This window comes from Narcine bancroftii, chromosome 11, assembly GCF_036971445.1.
Source record: "Narcine bancroftii isolate sNarBan1 chromosome 11, sNarBan1.hap1, whole genome shotgun sequence".
NCBI lineage: Eukaryota > Metazoa > Chordata > Chondrichthyes > Torpediniformes > Narcinidae > Narcine > Narcine bancroftii.
The window spans coordinates 6,350,611-6,369,532 of NC_091479.1; the positions used below are offsets into that span (position 1 = coordinate 6,350,611).

At 53.0% G+C, this 18,922-nt stretch overlaps 1 protein-coding gene and 1 long non-coding RNA gene across 4 annotated transcripts in view; one reads left to right on the top strand and one right to left on the bottom strand.

Moving 5' to 3' along the window:
* Nucleotides 1-978: 978 nt before the first annotated feature.
* Nucleotides 979-11,272, top strand: LOC138745404 (uncharacterized). Its single transcript, XR_011346242.1, has 3 exons — nucleotides 979-1,032; nucleotides 4,950-5,049; nucleotides 9,951-11,272. It is a non-coding gene; the product is annotated as an uncharacterized lncRNA (long non-coding RNA).
* LOC138745403 (leucine-rich repeat and immunoglobulin-like domain-containing nogo receptor-interacting protein 1) overlaps nucleotides 1,477-18,922 on the bottom strand; it is a 157,802-nt gene continuing 140,356 nt past the window's right edge. For all 3 annotated transcript variants that reach the window (XM_069902400.1, XM_069902399.1, XM_069902401.1), the window contains one exon: nucleotides 1,477-3,365. In XM_069902400.1, the coding sequence (XP_069758501.1) occupies nucleotides 1,514-3,355 (1,842 nt within the window). In that variant the 5' untranslated portion in view covers nucleotides 3,356-3,365 and the 3' untranslated portion in view covers nucleotides 1,477-1,513. The remainder of the gene's footprint in view (nucleotides 3,366-18,922) is intronic.

Below are 18,922 nucleotides of genomic sequence, written 5' to 3' on the forward strand. Positions count from 1 at the left end.
CATCGTCCCTCACCTCTTCAATAAGGTTTGCGCTGCATGCAAATTGGGGGGGGGGGTGGTGGTCAAGGAATAATGGTGGTGGGGGAGGAGGTGCACTGGGTGGGGGGATGGGAGGTTGGGGAGGGGAGGGGTGGGTGGAGAGTGTCCGTGGGTGGGGAGGGGTTGCACTGGGTGAGGAGAAGGGAGGATGGGGAGGGTGGGGAGTGTCCGTGGATGTAGGAGAGGGTGCACTGGGTGAGGAGAAGGGAGGTTGGGGAGGGACGGGGAGGGTGTGGAGTGTCCGTGGGTGGGGAGGGGGTGCACTGGGTGGGGGACGGGGAGGGGGTGCACTGGGTGGGGAGGAAGCGGAGGATGGGGAGTGTCTGTGGGTGTAGGAGGGGGAGGTTGGGGAGGGGGTGCACTGCCTGGGAGGGGGACGGGGAGGATGGGGAATGTCCATGGGTGGGGAGGGGGTGCACTGGGTGGGGAGGGAAGGGTTCCATGGGGACTCCCAGTACTGCCAGGCGTGTCCATTAGCCCATGCCAGACTCAGCCAGTGCTGCATGGCCAGGCCACTTCACCACTGTCCAGAGCTAGTTCCATGCAGGACAATGGGTGTAACTGGGCCACAAGGACCTGTGGGCAGGGATGGCCTGTCACCCTGCTCTATGTCTACATTTAAATTAAAAAAAAATTGGAGCCAAGGTAACCATGGTAACAAGATGGTATGTACATTGTACTGCAGTGTTGTTCGGCACTGTGGCTCCCTTCATGGTAACCCATCCCTGTTACCAGGGTGGTAACCATAGTAACCCCATCCCTGTCACTGTGATGGTAATCATGGTAGCCCAGTGTCTATCACCGGGGTGTTAACCGTGGTAACCCGATCCCAGTCGCCAATGTGATAACCATAGTAACCCAGTCCCTGTCATCATGGTTGTTACCATGGTAACCCAGACCCAATCTCCGTGGTGTTAGCTGTGGTAATCCCATCCCTGTCACCATGGGGGCAACCATAGTGACCCCATCCCTGTCACCAGGGTGGTAATTATGGTAACCCATTCTCTCCCCAGGGAGGGACAAAGGGAGAGAGGGAGGATGGAGGGAGGGAAGGGGAGATGGGAAAGAGGGAGTGAGAGGGAAGGAGGGAGGGAAGGGGGTGGAAGGGAGAGAGATGGGGAGGGAGAGTCCTCCCGGAGCCCCAGCCGTTCCCCCGCTGCTCGGAGCCAGAAACACTCCCCTCCACGGGAGAAACGGGGGGACGTGGCCGTGACTCGGCCTGTCCCGCCGGCTACGCACAGCAGCGGCTCCCACCGAGCCCGCCCGCCTGTCAGTGTGGTCCATGTTACGGCCGGGGTCAGACCGCATCGGTGCCGTGCATTGGGTGCCATGACCGGGGCGGCCCCAGGAACTGTGAGCCGGGGGTTCAGAGCATTACTGCAGTGGGAATCCCACTGCCCATCTCCCTCCCGTCAGGTCCTGTCCTAGTTGGACCCGTCCCCACCCACCCTTCCCCCCTGTCCCAGCAGCGCTGTCAGATCATCTTCATGTTAAACTTGCGCGGCGCGTCCGCGGTGCCAATGCCTGCGTCCGACTTCCTGGGCACGTACTCGATCTCTATGTTGTGCTTGGTGTTACCCTTGCCCCGGCTCCACAGGAAGAGCAGGACGAGGCAGAAGAGGACGACCCCCAGGAAGGAGATGAAGCCCATGGTGGTGGCGATGATCAGAGTCTTGATGTCGAAGGGGAAAGGCACAGAGGCGCGCGTCCCATTGGCGTTGCTGCCGTTCGGCTGGTTGGTGATGAAGGCGAACGTCTTGTTGGGCGGCTGCGGCCAGTCGGGCGCATAGCCGCGGACGTGCAGGCTGGCGGTGACCGTGTCATTGCCGCCCGCATTGGCCGCCACGCACTGGTAGGTGCCGTTGTCCTGCGCCTGGGCGTAGCGCACCTCCAGGGTGCCGTCGGGGAAGACGGTAAGGCGGCCACTGCTCCGCCCAGACACGCGGCGTTTCCGCGGGGTTACCCACACGATGGCCGGCTCTGGGTCACCGTCCGCCCGGCACTCAAAGTGCACTGTATGGCCCTCATCCACCTGCACCTTCTGCGGCATCTTGTCGCGGATGCGGGCCCGGCGGCAGGAGAAGTAGCTGGGCAGCAGCACGTCGGGAAAGTCCTTGAACTCCTTGCCCTGCACCAGCTCGGGCGACGCACACACGGGCTGCTGCCGGTTGAAGTTGAGCCGCCAGCGGCGCCGGAACACCCAGAGCAGGCGGCAGTCACAGGCCAGGGGGTTGCGGTCCATGATTAGGGTCTCTAGGTTGCCCACCGAGTGGAAGACGCTCTCCTCCACCGTGCGCAGCGCGTTGGCCGACACGTTGAGCAGCCGCAGGTGGCTGAGGCCACGGAAGGCGAAGGGCTCCAGGGTAGCGAGCCTAGCCCCGGCCACGTGGATCTCCTGCAGCCGCAGCAGCTCCTGCATCATGTGGCCGTGGATCACGGTGATGGGGTTGAAGGACAGGTTGAAGAACCTCAGGTAGACCAGGTGCCGGATGGCTAGGTAGGGCACCGAGGACAGGTTGCAGCTGCTCACAGTGAGCGAGGTGAGGTTGAGCCCATACAGGCAGTTGGGGGCCATGGTGTCCAGGAAGGGCCAGTGCGAGATCTCCAGCAGCTTGAGGCGGTACAGGCGCTTGAAGGAATAGTTCTGGATGGCGTTGATGTTGAGGAAGCGCAGCCTGAGCTCGATCAGGCCGTGGAGGTGGCTCAGGGCCTCGGTGGGCACGGTGGTCAGGTTACACTTCTCTAGCGTCAGCTGCTCCAGGCTGTGCAGTCCATTGAAGGCGCGGTGCGAGATGTAGACCAGGTCGTTGTCGCCCACCTCCAGAGACCGCAGGTTGGACAGGTCCTGGAACATGTAGTCCAGCAGGATGACGATCTTGTTCTCGCTGATGTCCAGCCGCGTCAGGTTGTTGAGGCCGGTGAACACCCCAAGTGGGATGAGCTTCAGGCGGTTACCCCTCAGCCCCAGTGAGCGCAGGTTGAACAGGTTGCTGAAAGCCCCAGGCTCCACCGTCGAGACAACGTTCTCGTTCAGCTCCAGCCCCTCCAGCAAGGGGAAGGCGGAGAACTCATCTTGGTTCAGCGTCTTAATCCGGTTCTTGCTCAGGTCCAGGAGTCTGGTTTCCGTCGGGATGCCCTCGGGGACGGAGATGAAACGCTTCCGATGGCACACCACCGACCTCTCCGGTGCCGAGCAGTCGCAGCGGGCCGGGCAGCCCATGGCATGCCCAGAGAGAACAGCTCCCAATATCAGCAAGAGGATGGGCGGCCAGGAGGTCAGGCCAGGACTCTGCACGCTGGCCCCTGCAGCCAGCATCCTCCCTCACCTGTGGAAGCACAGAAAGACATGGCTGGTTAGCGAGGCCTGGCAGTGAGAACGGTCAATGTCCACAAGCATGGATAGGGTTAACACTGGAGATGGGTAGATGGACACAGTGTGGACAGGGCTAACATTGAAAACTGTGGATGGACACAGCATGGACAGGGTTAACACTGGAGACTGGTTGATGGATAAAACATGGACAGAGTTAACAATGGAGACCTGTGTATGGACACAGCGTGGACAGGGTTACCACTGGAGACCAGTGGATGGACACAGCATGGACAGGGTTACCACTGGAGACCAGTGGATGGACACAACATGGACAGGGTTAACACTGGAGACCTACCATTGAAAACAGGCACAGACAAGGTTAACACTGAAAACTGTGGATGGACACAGCGTGGACAGGGTTAACACTGGAGATTCATGGATGGAAACAGCGTGGACAGGATTAACACTGGAGACCGGTGGATGGACACAGCATGGACAGGGTTAACACTGGAGACCTGTCGGTGGACACAGCGTGGACAGGGTTAACACTTGAAATTCATGGATGGAAACAGGCATGGACAGGGTTAACACTGGAGACTGGTGCATGGACACAGGTGCAGACAGGGTTAACACTAGATCCAATGGATGGATAAAGGCGTGGATAGGATTAACACTAGAGACCGGTGGATGGATAAAGGTGCGGTCTGGGTTAACACTGGAGACCGGTGGATGGACGCTGGCGCGGACAGGGTTAACACTGGAGACTGGTGGATGGACACTGGCGTGGACAGGGTTAACACGAGAGACCGGTGGATGGACACAGGCGGGACAGGGTTAACACTAGAGACGGGTGGATGGATAAAGGCATGGACAGGGTTTACAGGCGTGGGCTGACTCCTGCTCAAGAAAGGTGTCTGGTCTGGCCTCATGCCCCTGAATCCCCAGATCCCACCTCGATGATGGAGAACACCACTGGGTGAGGGAACCCACCCCACCCGGGGGCTGCAGACAAGAGGCCAAGACCTCTAGCCTTGCTCAGAGGCGCCAATCTCTGACTTGCTGCAGCCATGCCACCTAGACCAGGACAAACGATCTGTGTGCCACGAATCAGAAAACAAAATAATAAGCATGAAAGATAAATGAATATTTGTAGCTGATGTTACAACAGTGTTCCCAGATGGTTGGGGCAGGGGTAGTATGGTCAGGGTTTGTGGAGCATGGGAGCTTCAAGAGCCTGTTCGATGTTGGACAAGAACTGCTCTTGAACCTGGAGGATGCAGACTTCAGGCACAGGACATTGCACGCAGTACAGTCCCTTCGCCCCACAATGTTGTACCAACCTATACAAGCCACTCAACAATTTAAACTTTCTTCATCTCATTCCCGTTAGCCTCTATATTTCTTCAATCCATGTGCCTGTTTAAGAGTCTTAAACTCCCCTAATGTTTCAACCTCCACCACCATCCCTGGCAAGGGATTCCAGGCCCCCACAACTCTCCATGTAAAAAAACTTCTCCCTGACATCTCCCCTAAACTTCCCTCCCTTCACTTTGTATACATGATCTCTGGTGTTTGCTATTCCCGCCCTGGGAAACAGGTGCCCAAAGAATCTTGCAGAGTCACTGCTCATCCTTCAACACTCAAAAAAGTCCCAGCAATGCGAACCTTGTCACAGAAGACATGTTCTCCAAATTCAGGTATCACTCTGTGGAGAGGGAGCGGAGGAGGAAGGGGGTGGAGAGAAGGGGGTAGAGGAAAGGGGGAGTGGAGGGAAGGGAGAGAAGGGGGAGGTGGAAGTGGGGAGTGGGGGAAGGGGAGGTGAGAGAAGGGGGACAGAAGGGGAAGGGGGAAAGGGGAGAGAAGGGGGATGGAGGGAGCCAATCAGAACCAGCTTCCCACTCACTGCAGCAAGAGGAGGGCTTTTGCCCGCGCGGTCTCTGCTGGGGTAGTCTCGTCTCCATTCTCTGTGGGAGGAGAGGAGATTCCAGGGGGAAAGGTGATTGGGAATTGGGCTGCAGTGGCAATGCGATTCTGCTGTGCTTGAATCTAGAGCAGAATGGAAAGAAATTATATTTGTGTATTTTGAGTCCATAGAACCTTGTCTGGGGAGGGGAGATTGCTTCAATGGGCAGAAAATTCCACATATTCACTTCCTTCTGGGAAAAGCAGTTCATCAAACACTACAGCACAGTACAGGCCCTTCTGCCCTCAATGTTATGCTAACCCATATATTCCTTCCTTAAAAAAAGTATTAAACCCTCCCTACCCCATAACCCTCTATTTTCCTTCATCCATGTGTCTGTCTAAGTCTCTTAAATGTCCCCAATGTTTCAACCTCCACCACCATCCCTGGCAAGGCATCCCCTTGAGGCCATGTCCCCTAGTTCTGGTCTCCCCCACTGCCCCCGCTGTATTTCACGCAGCCCAGAGACTTCCACTCCTCCCTTGTGGGAGTGGCTCCGGGCAGATTCCCTGACCAACAGCAAGGTGCTGCATATGGTGGCTTCTGCTGTTGACAGAGAGAGGATCAGTCTCCATCCCGGAATCCATCTGCCACGGGCCATAACAAGCTGCAGGAGGCAGCATCTGTGGCCAGAAACATTAACTGGCCACTTCAGATCAGCAACTCTATTGGGTTGTAATAACACAATGCTGGAGAAACTCAGCAGGTCAAAGAGTGTCCTTTATAGAGCAAAGTTATAGAATCCTTCAACAAGGTGTGGAAAATTGTTGGCAGGCGCCTGAACAAAATGGAGGGGGGAGGGGCAGGGTCCCACAGGTAATGCTGACATGCCTGTCCATGGTCTTGAACTATCCCACCAAGGCCACCAATAAATTGGAGGAATACTTGATTTCCCATCTTGGCCCTCTCCAACCGGACGGCATTAACATAGACTTCTCCGGTTTCTGCCAGCCCATTCCCCATTCTCCCTCCCCTCCCTGTCCCCCTGTCTTCTTTCCTCCAGCTCTTCACCCCCTTCTCTCTTCATTCACAGAGCCATACCCCCTCCCCCCATTTTCTGGTGTGCCCTCCCTCATCCACTTATTAGCTCCATCTAACACATTATCCATTGGAATTTCTGGCACTTACTACAGGACCCCACCACCAGACACATTTTTCCTTCTCCTCCCTTCTCAGCCTTTCGTAGGGACCGCTCCCTCTGTGACTCCCTTGTGCACTCTTCCCTCCCTACCCATCTGTATCTTTATCTTTGCTCTATAAAGGAGACTGTTGACCCGTTGAGTTTCTCTGGCGTCGTGTTTTTACTTCAACTGCGGTGTCTATAGACTCTCGTATTTTCCTCTATTGAGGCTACTTAACCCCCTGGCTTCCTCTGCATTGCACTGTTTGCCTGAGAGTCCAGCATCTATCAGTCTTTGTGAAACTGAATTGCAGAAGTCACTCGAACACCTCTGCTCCCCTCCCCCACTTTTATCACCTCTTCTATCCTGGTTTCAGACCTCATACATCGCTGCCCATATCCCCTCCTGATTGTTGTCTGATCCGCTGAGTTCCTCTATCAATTCTCTGTCTGCTCAAGATGGCAGCGCCTGCAGCTTTTGCCCTTGGTGTCTCTCCACAGTTTGTTTAATTCACTCATTGTTAACCTATCATCTCTGCTCTATGGGCAAACAGGCACCCTACTGCTTGACAGCACTGGATAGGAACTGTTAATGAAAGGCTTATACCCTCCACCTCCTGCAGTGAAAGGCCAAGCTTGCCTCTGGATGGATACAGTATCCACAGTACAGGCCCTTCAGCCCTCTATCTTGTGTTGACCCATATATTCCTTAAAAAAAAGTACTATAGCCTCCCCACCCTGTAACCCTCTATTTTTCTTTCATCCATACGTCTAAGAGTCTCTTAAATGCCCTTAATGTTTCAGCTTCCACCATCACTCCCAGCAAGGGATTCCAGGCCTCTACAACTCTCTGTGTAAAAAATTCACCCCTGACATCTCCCCTAAACTTCCCTCCCTTCACTTTGTACAGATGTCCTCTGGTGTTTGCTGCTTCTGGCCTGGGAAACAGGCACTGCCTGTCCACCCTATCTATGCCTCTCAGAATCGTGTCGACCTCTATCAAGTATCCTCTCATCCTTCTACACTCCAAATAGAAAAGCCTCAGTTCAGTTAACCTTCCCTCATAAGTTTCCCAATTCAGGCAATATCCTGGTAAATCTCCTCTGCACCCTCTCCACATCCTTCCTGTAATGAGGTGAGCAGAACTGAACATAATATTCTGAGAATGGTCTTACTAGAGGTTTGTAGAGCTGCAACATAACCTCTCTACTCCTGAATAAAGGCCCATAGGCCTTTTTAACTATCCTATCAATCTGCAAGGCATCCTTGAGGGATGTATGGATTTGCATCCCAAGGCCCGACCGTTAACCCTGTACTCAGTCTTCTGGTTTGTGCTTCCAAAATGCATCACCTCACACATAACTGGATTGAACTCCATCAGCCACTTTTTCGCCCAATTCTGCATCCTGTCCATATCTCCTTGTAACCTTCGACAACCTTCAGCTCCATCCACAACTCCTCCAACCTTCGTGTTATCCGCAAACGTACAGACCCATCCTTCTGCCTCTTCATCCAGGTCATTTATAAACATCACAAAGAGCAGGGGTCCCAGAACAGATCCTTGAGGAACTCCACTGGTCACCGACCTCCAAGCAGAAAACTTTCCTTCCACTACTTCTCTCTGCTTTCTACCAACATAGAACATGGAACCTGCAGGACAGAGCAGGCCCTTTGGCTCGCAGTGTTGGGTCGACATAATAACCAGCTCTAACAACTGTAAATGACACCCATTTCAATTCCCCGTGCCATTCTCTTGCCAACAATGAACTGTCTATGGTCTCATGAGCTGCCAGACTGAGACCACCCGCATAGTGGAGTCACAGCACCTCATCTTCTGACTGGACTCCCTCCAACTGGATGGCATCAACGTTGACTTCTCTGGAAAGATCCCCCAACCCCTCTCTCCCTTCCCTGTCTCTTTTCACAGACATGATACATTCTCACCTCTCCCCATATCATATCCAATTAACACCTTTTGTCTGAATTCTGAGACTTTCTGCTTCTGGGATAATTCTGCTCATTCTTTGAAGAAGGCCTCAGGCCTGAAATGTTGACAATACATGGTCTTTATGGATGCTGACAGACCAGCTGAGTTCCTATAGCATTTCAGTGTGATTTTACTACATAACCTTCCATTTTTCTTACTTCCCAGAGCCTATCTAATAGTCGTTTAACCCTTTGGATTCTGTCCCTGTTTTCAGGGACTACCAACAAGTGCATGTACTCCGTGTCCCCATTTTCCGCCCAACCACCTGCTAGTTCGTACTGGAGTTTACCCATGGACCCAGTCCAGAGTACACATTACGAATGGCCAGAGTCCAAGGAATCCATGCCTCCACCACCGTTGCCAGCTGCATATACCGTACACCCACCGCTCTCTGAATGAGAACTTACCTTTTACACCCTCTCCTATACTTACTCCCATAAATCTATGCCTGCTCGTGTTACTCCTTAAAAAGAGTACAAACCTATCTCTACCTCATAACCCTGTTCTTTTCCTTCATTTGTGTGACTGTCTAAGAGTCTCATAAATGCCCTAATGTTCCAGCCTCCACCCACATCCCTGGCAAGGCATTCCAGGCCCCCACACCTCTGCGTTTAAAAAAAAAACCCCTGAGGTCTCCGTCCCTTCACTTTGTACACATGTCCTCTGGTGTTTGCTACCCCTGTCCTGGGGAAACAGGTGCTTGTAGGCCTCTATCAAGTCTCCTCTCATCCTTCTATGCTCCAGAGAGAAAAGTCCCAGCTCTGCTAACCTTGCCTCATGAGACTTATTTCCAATCCAGGCAACATCCTGGTAAATCTCCTCTGCACCCATTCATTAATTTTTTTAGCTTCAGAGTTAATTGCTCTGACTGGGAACTTGTTGATCACACACTTGGAACTCAGCAAATAGCTCCACAAGTTGTTCCTTTGACTGAGTTCTGACAAAGGCTGGTTTCTATGCTGGACCCAATGACCCCTGGCCTTGGGTTCAGAGAACAGGAGCTTGCCCTGTCCAGCCACCAAGTCTGAGAGCGCTCCCAGTCCAGACTCCGGACGAGGTACCCCCGCTGACTCGTGCTCCTGGTTTCAAAACTGGACATGAACAGGACCTTCAGGAGGGTAAATTCTCCAGAAGTTTCTGGCCCAGATGTTGTACCTGATCACAGGATCGGTCATTTTTATAATATATGCTCCGGTCTGGCTCCATGGGTAAACTTCAGTATGAACCAGCTGGTGGTTGGGTATAAAACCAGTTCTGGAAAACAGAGTATATACACTTGTTGATAGTTCCTGGAAGCCGGGACACGGAGTCCAGTTGTGGGAAACAACTGGTTGGAGTTCTTGCAGATATTTTCAACCTCTCACTACAATGGTCAGAGATCCCCACCCACTTGAAAAGGACACCCATTATTCTGGTGCCCAAGTAGAGCAGAGTAACCTGTCTCAATGACAACTGGGTGGCGGCTCTGTCGCCAACTATGAAGGTGTTTCGAGCGGTTGGCTACAGCGCTAATTGATTTGTTCTCCAGGAAGGACCTGGGCCCACATCAACTCGTCTATTGTCACAAGAGGTAACAGCGGGTACCATCGCTCTGGCCTCCACTCTGCGTTAGATCACCTGGACAACAGGAACACCATCAGCTAGACTGTTGTGCACTGACTACAGGTCGTACCAGCAAAACTAATGATCAAACTGAAGGGTCTGTCCCTCTGCAACTGGATCCTCTACACCCTCATCGGCAGTCCCCAATCAGTGTGGATGGGCAACATCACCACCTCCCTGCTGATTACCAGTACAGGGGCACTCCAAGGCTGTGTGTTTACTCCACTCCTTCACTCCTTGTACACAAGATTGTGTGGCCAAGTTTGACACCAACACAATCTATAAGTTCACCGATGACACCACCAACTTGGCTGAATAACCAGAAATGGTGAGTCAGAGCACAGGATAGAGATGGAGAACCTGGCTGGGTGGTGCCAGAGCAACAACCTTGCTCTCAACGTCACCACGACCAGGGGGTTTACTGTTGAAATTAGGAAGGAGAGGCTGTGGGGGCTCACCCCCAGTCTGCACTGATGGGACGGGAGCGGAGAGAGTCCATGGATGAGAAAACCTCTCCTGGAGTCAGCACTTTGGGACAACTGAGAAGTAGGTTCTGCCACACCTTTCTTGGCAGTCTGAGGCGATGTAGCATGTCATCAAACACTGTCAAGACGTCAACCATCACACTGTGGAGAGAGCACAGACTGGTTTGTAATCACGTGCACAGATAGCACCCAACCCTGCACTGTGGCAGTATAGCGTAGCAATGACTCCACACACAGTGCCAGTGTGCCAGTGTGATGAAGCCCCCAACCCTGCACTGTGCCAGTGTGACAGAGCTACACTGAGGGTTGTGGATGATCCAGAGTGGGGCTGTTCACTGTTGCTCTCCTAAAGGTGCCCTTTAGCATCACATTGCACCAGTTCTCAACACGGGGAATAGACTATGGTTTAATGAGCCAAATTTACATTTAAATGAGCTCTCTGCAGCTTGGACATTAATATTTCATTCTTCCTGGCATGACAAGTGTATTTAATTTTCCAGTGATTTGCTGGGGTGGTTCAAGAAGTCACTGATTTGCCCGATAGGGATTTATATTCCTGATGCCCAACTCTAGTGGGTCCATCGGGCTTCCATTGAGAATAGTTGCTCCACATCTCTCTACAACTCTGCACTTCAGAACCATGTCTTACTTGTACTAGGTACGAGATGTCAACTGCTTGCTAAACAACCTTGAGGATGATAAGGGAAGGGTGAAGAATGCTGGCTTGGCCAGCGACAGTTCTGTTCCAGACACAAATAAAACATTCACCAATGGATAGAGTGAAGTAGTGATGTCCTCAGGGTGAGGGGTTGGAGGGTCAGGGAGTGACATCCTCAGGGTGAGGGGTTGGAGGGTCAGGGAATGATGTGCTCAGGGTGAGGGGTTGGAAGGTCAGGGAGTGACATCCTCAGGGTGAGGGGTTGGAGGGTAAGGGAGTGGTGTCCTCAGGGTGAGGGGTTGGAGGGTCAGGGAGTGACTCCTCAGGGTGAGGGATTGGAGAGTCAGGGAGTGGTCCTCAGGGTGAGGGGTTGGAGGGTCACAGAGTGACATCCTCAGGGTGAGGGGTTGGAGGGTTAGGGAGTGGCGTCCTCAGGGTGAGGGATTGGAGAGTCAGGGAGTGGTCCTCAGGGTGAGGGGTTGGAGGGTCACAGAGTGATGACCTCAGGGTGAGGGGTTGGAGGGTCAGGGAGTGGTGTCCTCAGGGTGAGGGGTTGGAGGGTTAGGGAGTGGCGTCCTCAGGGTGAGGGATTGGAGAGTCAGGGAGTGGTCCTCAGGGTGAGGGGTTGGAGGGTCACAGAGTGATGACCTCAGGGTGAGGGGCTGGAGGGTCAGGGAGTGGTGTCCTCAGGGTGAGGGGTTGGAGGGTCAGGGAGTGGTGCCCTCAGGGTGAAGGGTCAGGGAGTGACGTCCTCAGGGTGAGGGGTTGGAGGGTCAGGGAGTGGTGCCCTCAGGGTGAGGGGTTGGAGGGTGACTCCTAGCGCGGATGCAGAGTTTATGCAGAAACGCTGTTGGTGTTTGAAGGGAAAGATCACTGGAATCAAAACAAATGATTACTTTAATTATTGTTGACAGTGAAATCACTGATACTCCAAAGCAGAACCAACAATCTTCAAATTAAAAGCCTGCAATTAAACCAATTAATTTAGTAGTAATGGTACAGGTAGTGTTGAGAGTGGTGACAGATGGGAGGGAGGGACCTAGATCTGCCTGGGTCTCTCTTCAATCACACCGGCCCCTCCTGTGTGACTGAGCTTCCTCTCCTCTCTCCCTGCAGACCATAGAACATTACAGCCCAGAAACAGGTCCCTTCAGCCCTTCTAGTCTGTGCCAAACCTTTATTTTGCCTAGTCCCACTAACCTACACTCATTTCATATCCCTCCATCCCCCTCCCATCCATGTACCTGTCCAAATTCTTAAATGTTCAAATTGATCCCACATTCACCACTTCAGCTGGCAGCTCATTCCACACTCCCACCGCTCTCTGTGTGAAGAAATTCCCCCTCAATTTTCTCCCTAAACTTTTCCCCTTTCACCCTTAACCCACGTCCTCTGGTTTGTATCTCACTGACCCTCAGTGAAAAAAGCCGGCCTCCATTTACTCTGTCTACCCCCTCATAATTTTAAATATCAAACTCCCCTCTACAGTCTTCTACAGTCAGTGTGCGTGATAACACAGCGAGGTGAAGCAGAGGACACCACCCGACAGCCCAACACACTACTCACTCCCACACCCACACCGCACCCTCACTCCCACACCGCACATCACATCATAGTCACACACCACACACACTCTTGGAGGTGGGGTTGGGTGGGAGACGGAAAGGGAGGGGGAAAGGGGGAAGGAAGGGGAGGGGGAGAGGGAGGAAAGGGGGAAGGGAGGGGAGAGGGGCGAAGAGGGAGGGGGGGAAGAGGGAGATGGGGGAAGGAAGGGGAGGGGAAGGAAAGGGGAGAGAGAGGGAGGGGAAGGAAGGGGAGAGGAAGGAAGGGGGGATAGGGGAGAGTGGGGGAAGGAAAGGGGAGAGGGAGGGGAAGGAAGGGGGAGAGGGAGGGGGAAGGAAGGGGGAGAGGGAGGGGGAAGGAAGGGGGAGAGGGAGGTGGAAGTAAGGGGGAGAGGGAGGGGGAAGGAAGGGAAGAGGGAGGGGGAAGGAAGGGGAGAGGGGGGAAGGAAGGGGAGAGGGGGGAAGGAAGGGGAGAGGGGGAGGAAGGGGGGGAGAGGGGGAGGAAGGGGGGAAGGAAGGGGAGAGGGGGAGGAAGGGGAGGAAAGGAGGGGGAAGGAAGGGGGAGGAAAGGAAGGGGAGGAAAGGAGGGGGAAGGAAGGGGGAGGAAAGGAGGGGGAGAGGGAGGGGGATGGAAGGGGGAGAGGGAGGAAGGGGAGAGGGAGGAAGGGGAGAGGGAGAGAGGGGGAGAGGGAGAGAGAAGAAGGAGGGAAGGAAGGGGGGATAGGGAGAGGCAGAGGGGGGGGGATGGAGGGGGAGAGGGAGGGGGAGGAGCACCCTGTTCAGGATATAGTCACAGCCAGTTGGGAAGGCATGGTTCATGACATGCAGCTCAGACAAGCCATGTGTTTGCTGTAAAATTGGAGAAATAATTTAATTAGCACATCACTAATCGCTGTGTTAGTTCAATGAAGACCCAGCACCATGCACCATCTGTATTGCCTATTTTAATGTCTACGCAGCACCAATCAGAGTTCAGGGAAGTTCAGCCGGCTTCTGGCAAGCGATGACATTGGCCGAAATCTATCTGGTGATATGCGGCCGGCGGACTTTGCTCCCCATTAGTCCTCCCCGGCTGCCCCGTACACAGGAGCGCCAGTGTCAGGGATTCTCAGCGTCCCGTCCTGGGTTGGAGATGTCCTTCCACAGTCCTGTCAGCCTGCACCTCATTCCACGCCCCTTCTGTAGTGTCTGCTGGTGGTGACTGTGAATGGGGGCCGTTCACGGTGCTGGAGGTTGACCCACTCTCCTGGATGGCCACCGCACACAGGATGGCTGTAACAGGAGCAGGGTTCGGGCAGCTGTTGGTGTTGGGATTGCCCGAATGTGGTGGGGGGTCAGTGTTAACTCGGCTGAGGCACAGGCTGTCAGCCTCAGTCACCGCTGAGCCTCGCACACGCACCTGGTCACCAGGGGACCACAGCGGTGTTGCCTCACAACTCCAGATCACCTCCGATGGTGTCTGTGTGGAGTTCACATGATCTCCAGTGTAGGTAGGATGGAGAATGAAGGGGGGTCAAGGGGAATATTGAACACTACAGTGCAGTACAGGCCATTTCGGCCCTTCATGTTGTGCCGACCCATACATTCCTACCAATAAGTACTAAACCCTTCCTACCCCGTAGCCCTCTATTTTCCTTCCATCCATGGGCCTGTCTAAGAGTTTCTTAAATGTCCCTAACGTTTTAGCCTCCACCCCCATCCCTGGGAACACATTCCAGGTCCCCACAACTTTCTGTGTAAAAAACACTTGCCCCTGACGTCCCCCCCACCATTTTCTTCAGGCGCCTGCCGACACTTTGTCTGACCTTGATGAAGGGTTCAAGCTGAAAGCTTTGGTTATGTATCTGTGTTTTTGATATACAAAGTGCACTGTTTGACCAGCTGACTTTCTCCAGTGTTGTGATTACTTTTTAATTCCCTCCCTTCACTTTGTACAGACGTCCCTGTTTATTATTGTCACCCTGGGACACAGACACTGCCTATGGCTCTCAGAATCTTGTCGACCCCTATTCAGTCTCCTCTCATTCTTCTACACTTCAAAGAGAAAAGCCCCAGCTCTGCTAACCTTGCCTCATGGGAGTCGTTCTGCAATCCAGACATCAACCTGGTGAATCTCCTCTGCCCCCTCTCCACAGCTTTCACATCCTTCCTCTAATGAAGGGTCCAAAATTAACACAACATTCTAAGTGTGGACTCACCAGAGATATGTAGAGCTCCAACTTGACCTCTAACCTCACACCCCTGACTAATGAATTCCAGCATCTCATAACTATGTATGGATTGGGATCCCAAGTTCCCTGTGTTCCTCCATGCTGCTAAGCACCCGACCATTAACCCTGTACGCAGCCTTCAGGTTTGACCATCCAAAGCACAGTGGAGGGTTAGTGACATGGGTACTTAATGGGGTGAAGAACTCGTGTGAATGGACTGCCAGCTTGGCTGATTCCCCTCTCACCCTGCTGCCTGCCCCCAGGGGGAGGGGATGTGGAACAGTGACCAGCTGCGAATAAACGTGGTGCCCCTATCACACCCACAGCCCACAATTAAGGAGAGAGAATCAGATTTAGTCCCCAGTCAAAGTAATTCCACGGGCAACTGCTTGAGATAATGAGTTGAACCTGTGAATAATTCCATTGCTTACAACAAGACAAATGAATTGTGCAGCACCAAGCCAAAGAGATCCTATCAGATTTTAATTCAGTTTCCAACAATAAATCAATTGTTAATTTGTTGCCTGTTGCATTAATCAACGCAAAACCAATTGAATCACTCTCTATTGCTCATTTTCTAACCTGCCAGTTCCCAGACATTTGCAACAACTTCCATTTCTACTGCATCCTTAATGTCCGCCTTATCAGTGAGAAAACACACGGAAGTCTCGCGCAATGCTCGGTCAAGGAGGGAGTGGGATAAGGATGGAGAAAGGGCGGTTTGTGCAACGCTGTTACAGCGCCAGCAATTGGGACCGGGGTTCAATTCCCGCGGTCTCTGTAAGGGTTTTCCCCAGAGGCTCCAATTTCCTCCCACCGTTCGAAACATACCGGGGATTGGTGGGGGGGGTGGGGGGCAGCACAGGCTCGTGGGCCAAAAGGGCCTGTTACTGTGCTGCATGTCTAAATTTAAAGATTAAAATAAGGGAGAGCTCTGTGCACTGTGGGACCAACATCAGCGGTGGGTCAAGGAACTGTGGGGAAAATAATCAAATGGCTGGAAATGGAGTGTGGAAATTTAGTGAGGTAACAGACAGAGAGCTCCCTCCCCTCCGTCAACTCCATCCACCTAGCCCACTACCTAGGAAGGGCAGCTGACCCCTCCCATTCTGGACTCACGTTCTCCGCCTGGGAGATGGCTCGAGAGTGAATAATTGCAGGTCAACTCAGTATCAAATTGTGTTTTTAAGTTGGCGCTGGTTGTAGCGAGGAAATGTCGAGCTGTAACTTGGAAAAACGAGTTTCCATCTAGAATTGAGGCCATGTGTTCCTTTGGAAAAAATAACGTATAATTTACGTGGTAATTATCTTTTTTTCCTCGAGTTTGGACTCAATGTGTTTAAAGTGTTGAACTCCCGGAAGCTCGTCGGGGAGGGGATGCTTTGATCCGTGGTGATTTACTGTATCTTTGGTATTGAATCTCCATTTTCTGTTCTTGGGGTCTTTGGGGGTGGGTATGGGGGTTGGGGGCGGGGGGGAGGATATATATTGTACATTTAAATTTTTAAATAGAGTATTCATAAAAGAGAGAGTGAGTCATCGCACACCAACGCGTTCAGCAACCACCAAGCTCTTGAATGAACCCCATGTTACTCCATCCTCTCCAATTGTGCTCTTGTCCTTCTAATTTGTACAGCCACAGAACTGACCAACAGACACAGGAGCAGAAATAGGCCATTCAGCCCATCATGAGCTGATTCATTTCCCCACTCAGCCCCACTGCCCGGCCTTTGATGCCCTGGCTAATCAAGAACTTCTCAATCTCTGCCTTAAATGCACCCAATGACCTGGCTGTCCTATGTGGATGCCATTCAATCCTGCTGTTGTCCTAGAGTCTCCCACCATGGGGAACATCCTTTCTCCATCTACTCTGTTAAACACTTTGCAGAAGAACCCCTCTGGACCATTATTCTGTCATAATGTGATGAAGTAACCTGGACTTTTTTATCTCTGTTCCCCCACAGCCCCCTACACCAGGGACCCAACACTAGGCTAGACACAAACTCTGCTCTTCCCAGCACCCACGACCACCGTTATGTGCTTACCCTCGAACTACTGGGGTGCAGAGGGCCCTGGAGCTGTGAATGGGGGGAGTTTCAGACACAGTTACCGTGAAGTGGGGATGGTGGGTAATGTGGAGGGGTTCCCCTGCCCTTGTTCTCAGGGATAGCTCAGGAACTGCTGACAGGAGCAGTGAGGACTGGATCCTCACCCACACTCTCTTCCCTCCCTCCTGCCTCTGGGTGTATGGACACCATCCTACACCTGGTGACCTTCAAGGCTGATCCAGCGATGATCTGGACATTTGCCAGCAGACCTCATCCTGACACATCACCAAATGTTCCCAATTTTTCTCAGGACAGAGATTGGAAGGAATTTAACAAGATTCATGGCCTGATCTGCTAATATCCAATAAATCTGAGCCTCGTCATTGACAAAGGGATCAAGCCTGAAACGTTGGTTCTGTATCTTTATCTTTGCTGTTTGACCTGCTCTGTTTCTCCAGCGTCGTGTTTTTACTTCGATCACGGTGTCTGCAGACCTTTGTGTTTGACTTCCTCAAGCATTAATGTGAACACAACAAAGCCATCCTCTGCACATCGAATAGGATGGGTGGAGATGAGAAATGCGGGTGGGGGGGAGAGACGCGGGGAGAGGGGGGCAAGAGATGCGGGGAGAGGGGGGGGCAAGAGACGTGGGGAGAGGGGGAAAGAGATGCGGGGAGAGGGGAGCAGGGGGGGCGAGAGACGCAGGGAACAAGAGATGTGGGGGGGCGAGAGGCATTGGGCAAGAGAGGTGGGGAGAGGGGAGCGAGAGAGGGGGAGTGAAAGAGGCGGGGAGAGGGGAGCGAGGGAGGCGGGGAGAGGGGAGCGAGAGATGGGGAGGGGGGGTGGGTGAGAGAGGCAGAGAGAGGAGAGCGAGAGAGGCGGGGAGAGGGGGAAAGAGAGGCGGGGAGAGGGGGGTGAATGAAGTGGGGAAGTGAAAGGCTCAGGGGGGGCAAGAGACGTGGGGAGGGGGAGAGACAGGCAGGGCAAAGCAAGAGATGGAGCGAGAGAGGGAGAAAAATTAAAAGCAGGAGGGAAGGCAGAGAGCGAGGGAAGAAGAAGAAAAATATTGAAAGAGGGAGACATGGTTTGCGAAGTGGTTAGTGCCACGATATTACACAGCACCAGCTGTTGAATCCTGCACTGTCTCGCCATGTCTGCGTGGGTTTTCCCCGGGGGCTCCAGTTTCCTCCCACCATTTGAAGCGTTACGGGGGTTGTGGATCAATTAGGTGTAACTGGATGGCATGGGGTTGTGGGCCAAAAGGGCCTGATTCCATGCTGTATGTCGAAATAAAAAATAATTAAAGAGTGGAGTGGGAGAGAAGGAGTGAGAAGGGGGAGAAAGGGAAGAGCAAGAGGGCTTTAAGGAGAAAGTACGTGTGTAAGGTTGGGGGAGAGAAGGGGATGAGAATAAAAGAGATAATGAGATCAAAAGACAGGGATGTGAGAGGGAATGAGAGTGAGTGGACTGGATAGGACTCCATCGCTCATGTTGTTCACATTGCCCCCACCCCCTACACGTGATCCACTGTCAGACTCATTTTCCCCTCCCTGGTCCTGAGGCCAAGACCTCCTCACACACTGAACCAAGAATCCATTCCCAAGTGCAACGACTGAACCCTCACCTTGCTGAACCTACGCCAGGTGTCGGGCCCTGATGGCAGACCTGGCAGCAAACTGAAAATCTGTGCCAACCAACTGGCCAGATTGATTACAGACATTTTCAACCTTTCCCCGCTGAGGTCAGGGATTCTTGCCTGTTTCAAAAGGGTGTCAATTATCCCAGTGGTCCAAGAAGAGTAGAGTGTGCTGTTTTAACATCTATTGGCCCAGTAATAACCCACATCTACTGTGATGAAATGCTTTGCTGGTCATGGCCAGAATTGACACGGACCCACTGCAGTTCAGGTTCCTCCAGAATCACTCCTGAGCAGGT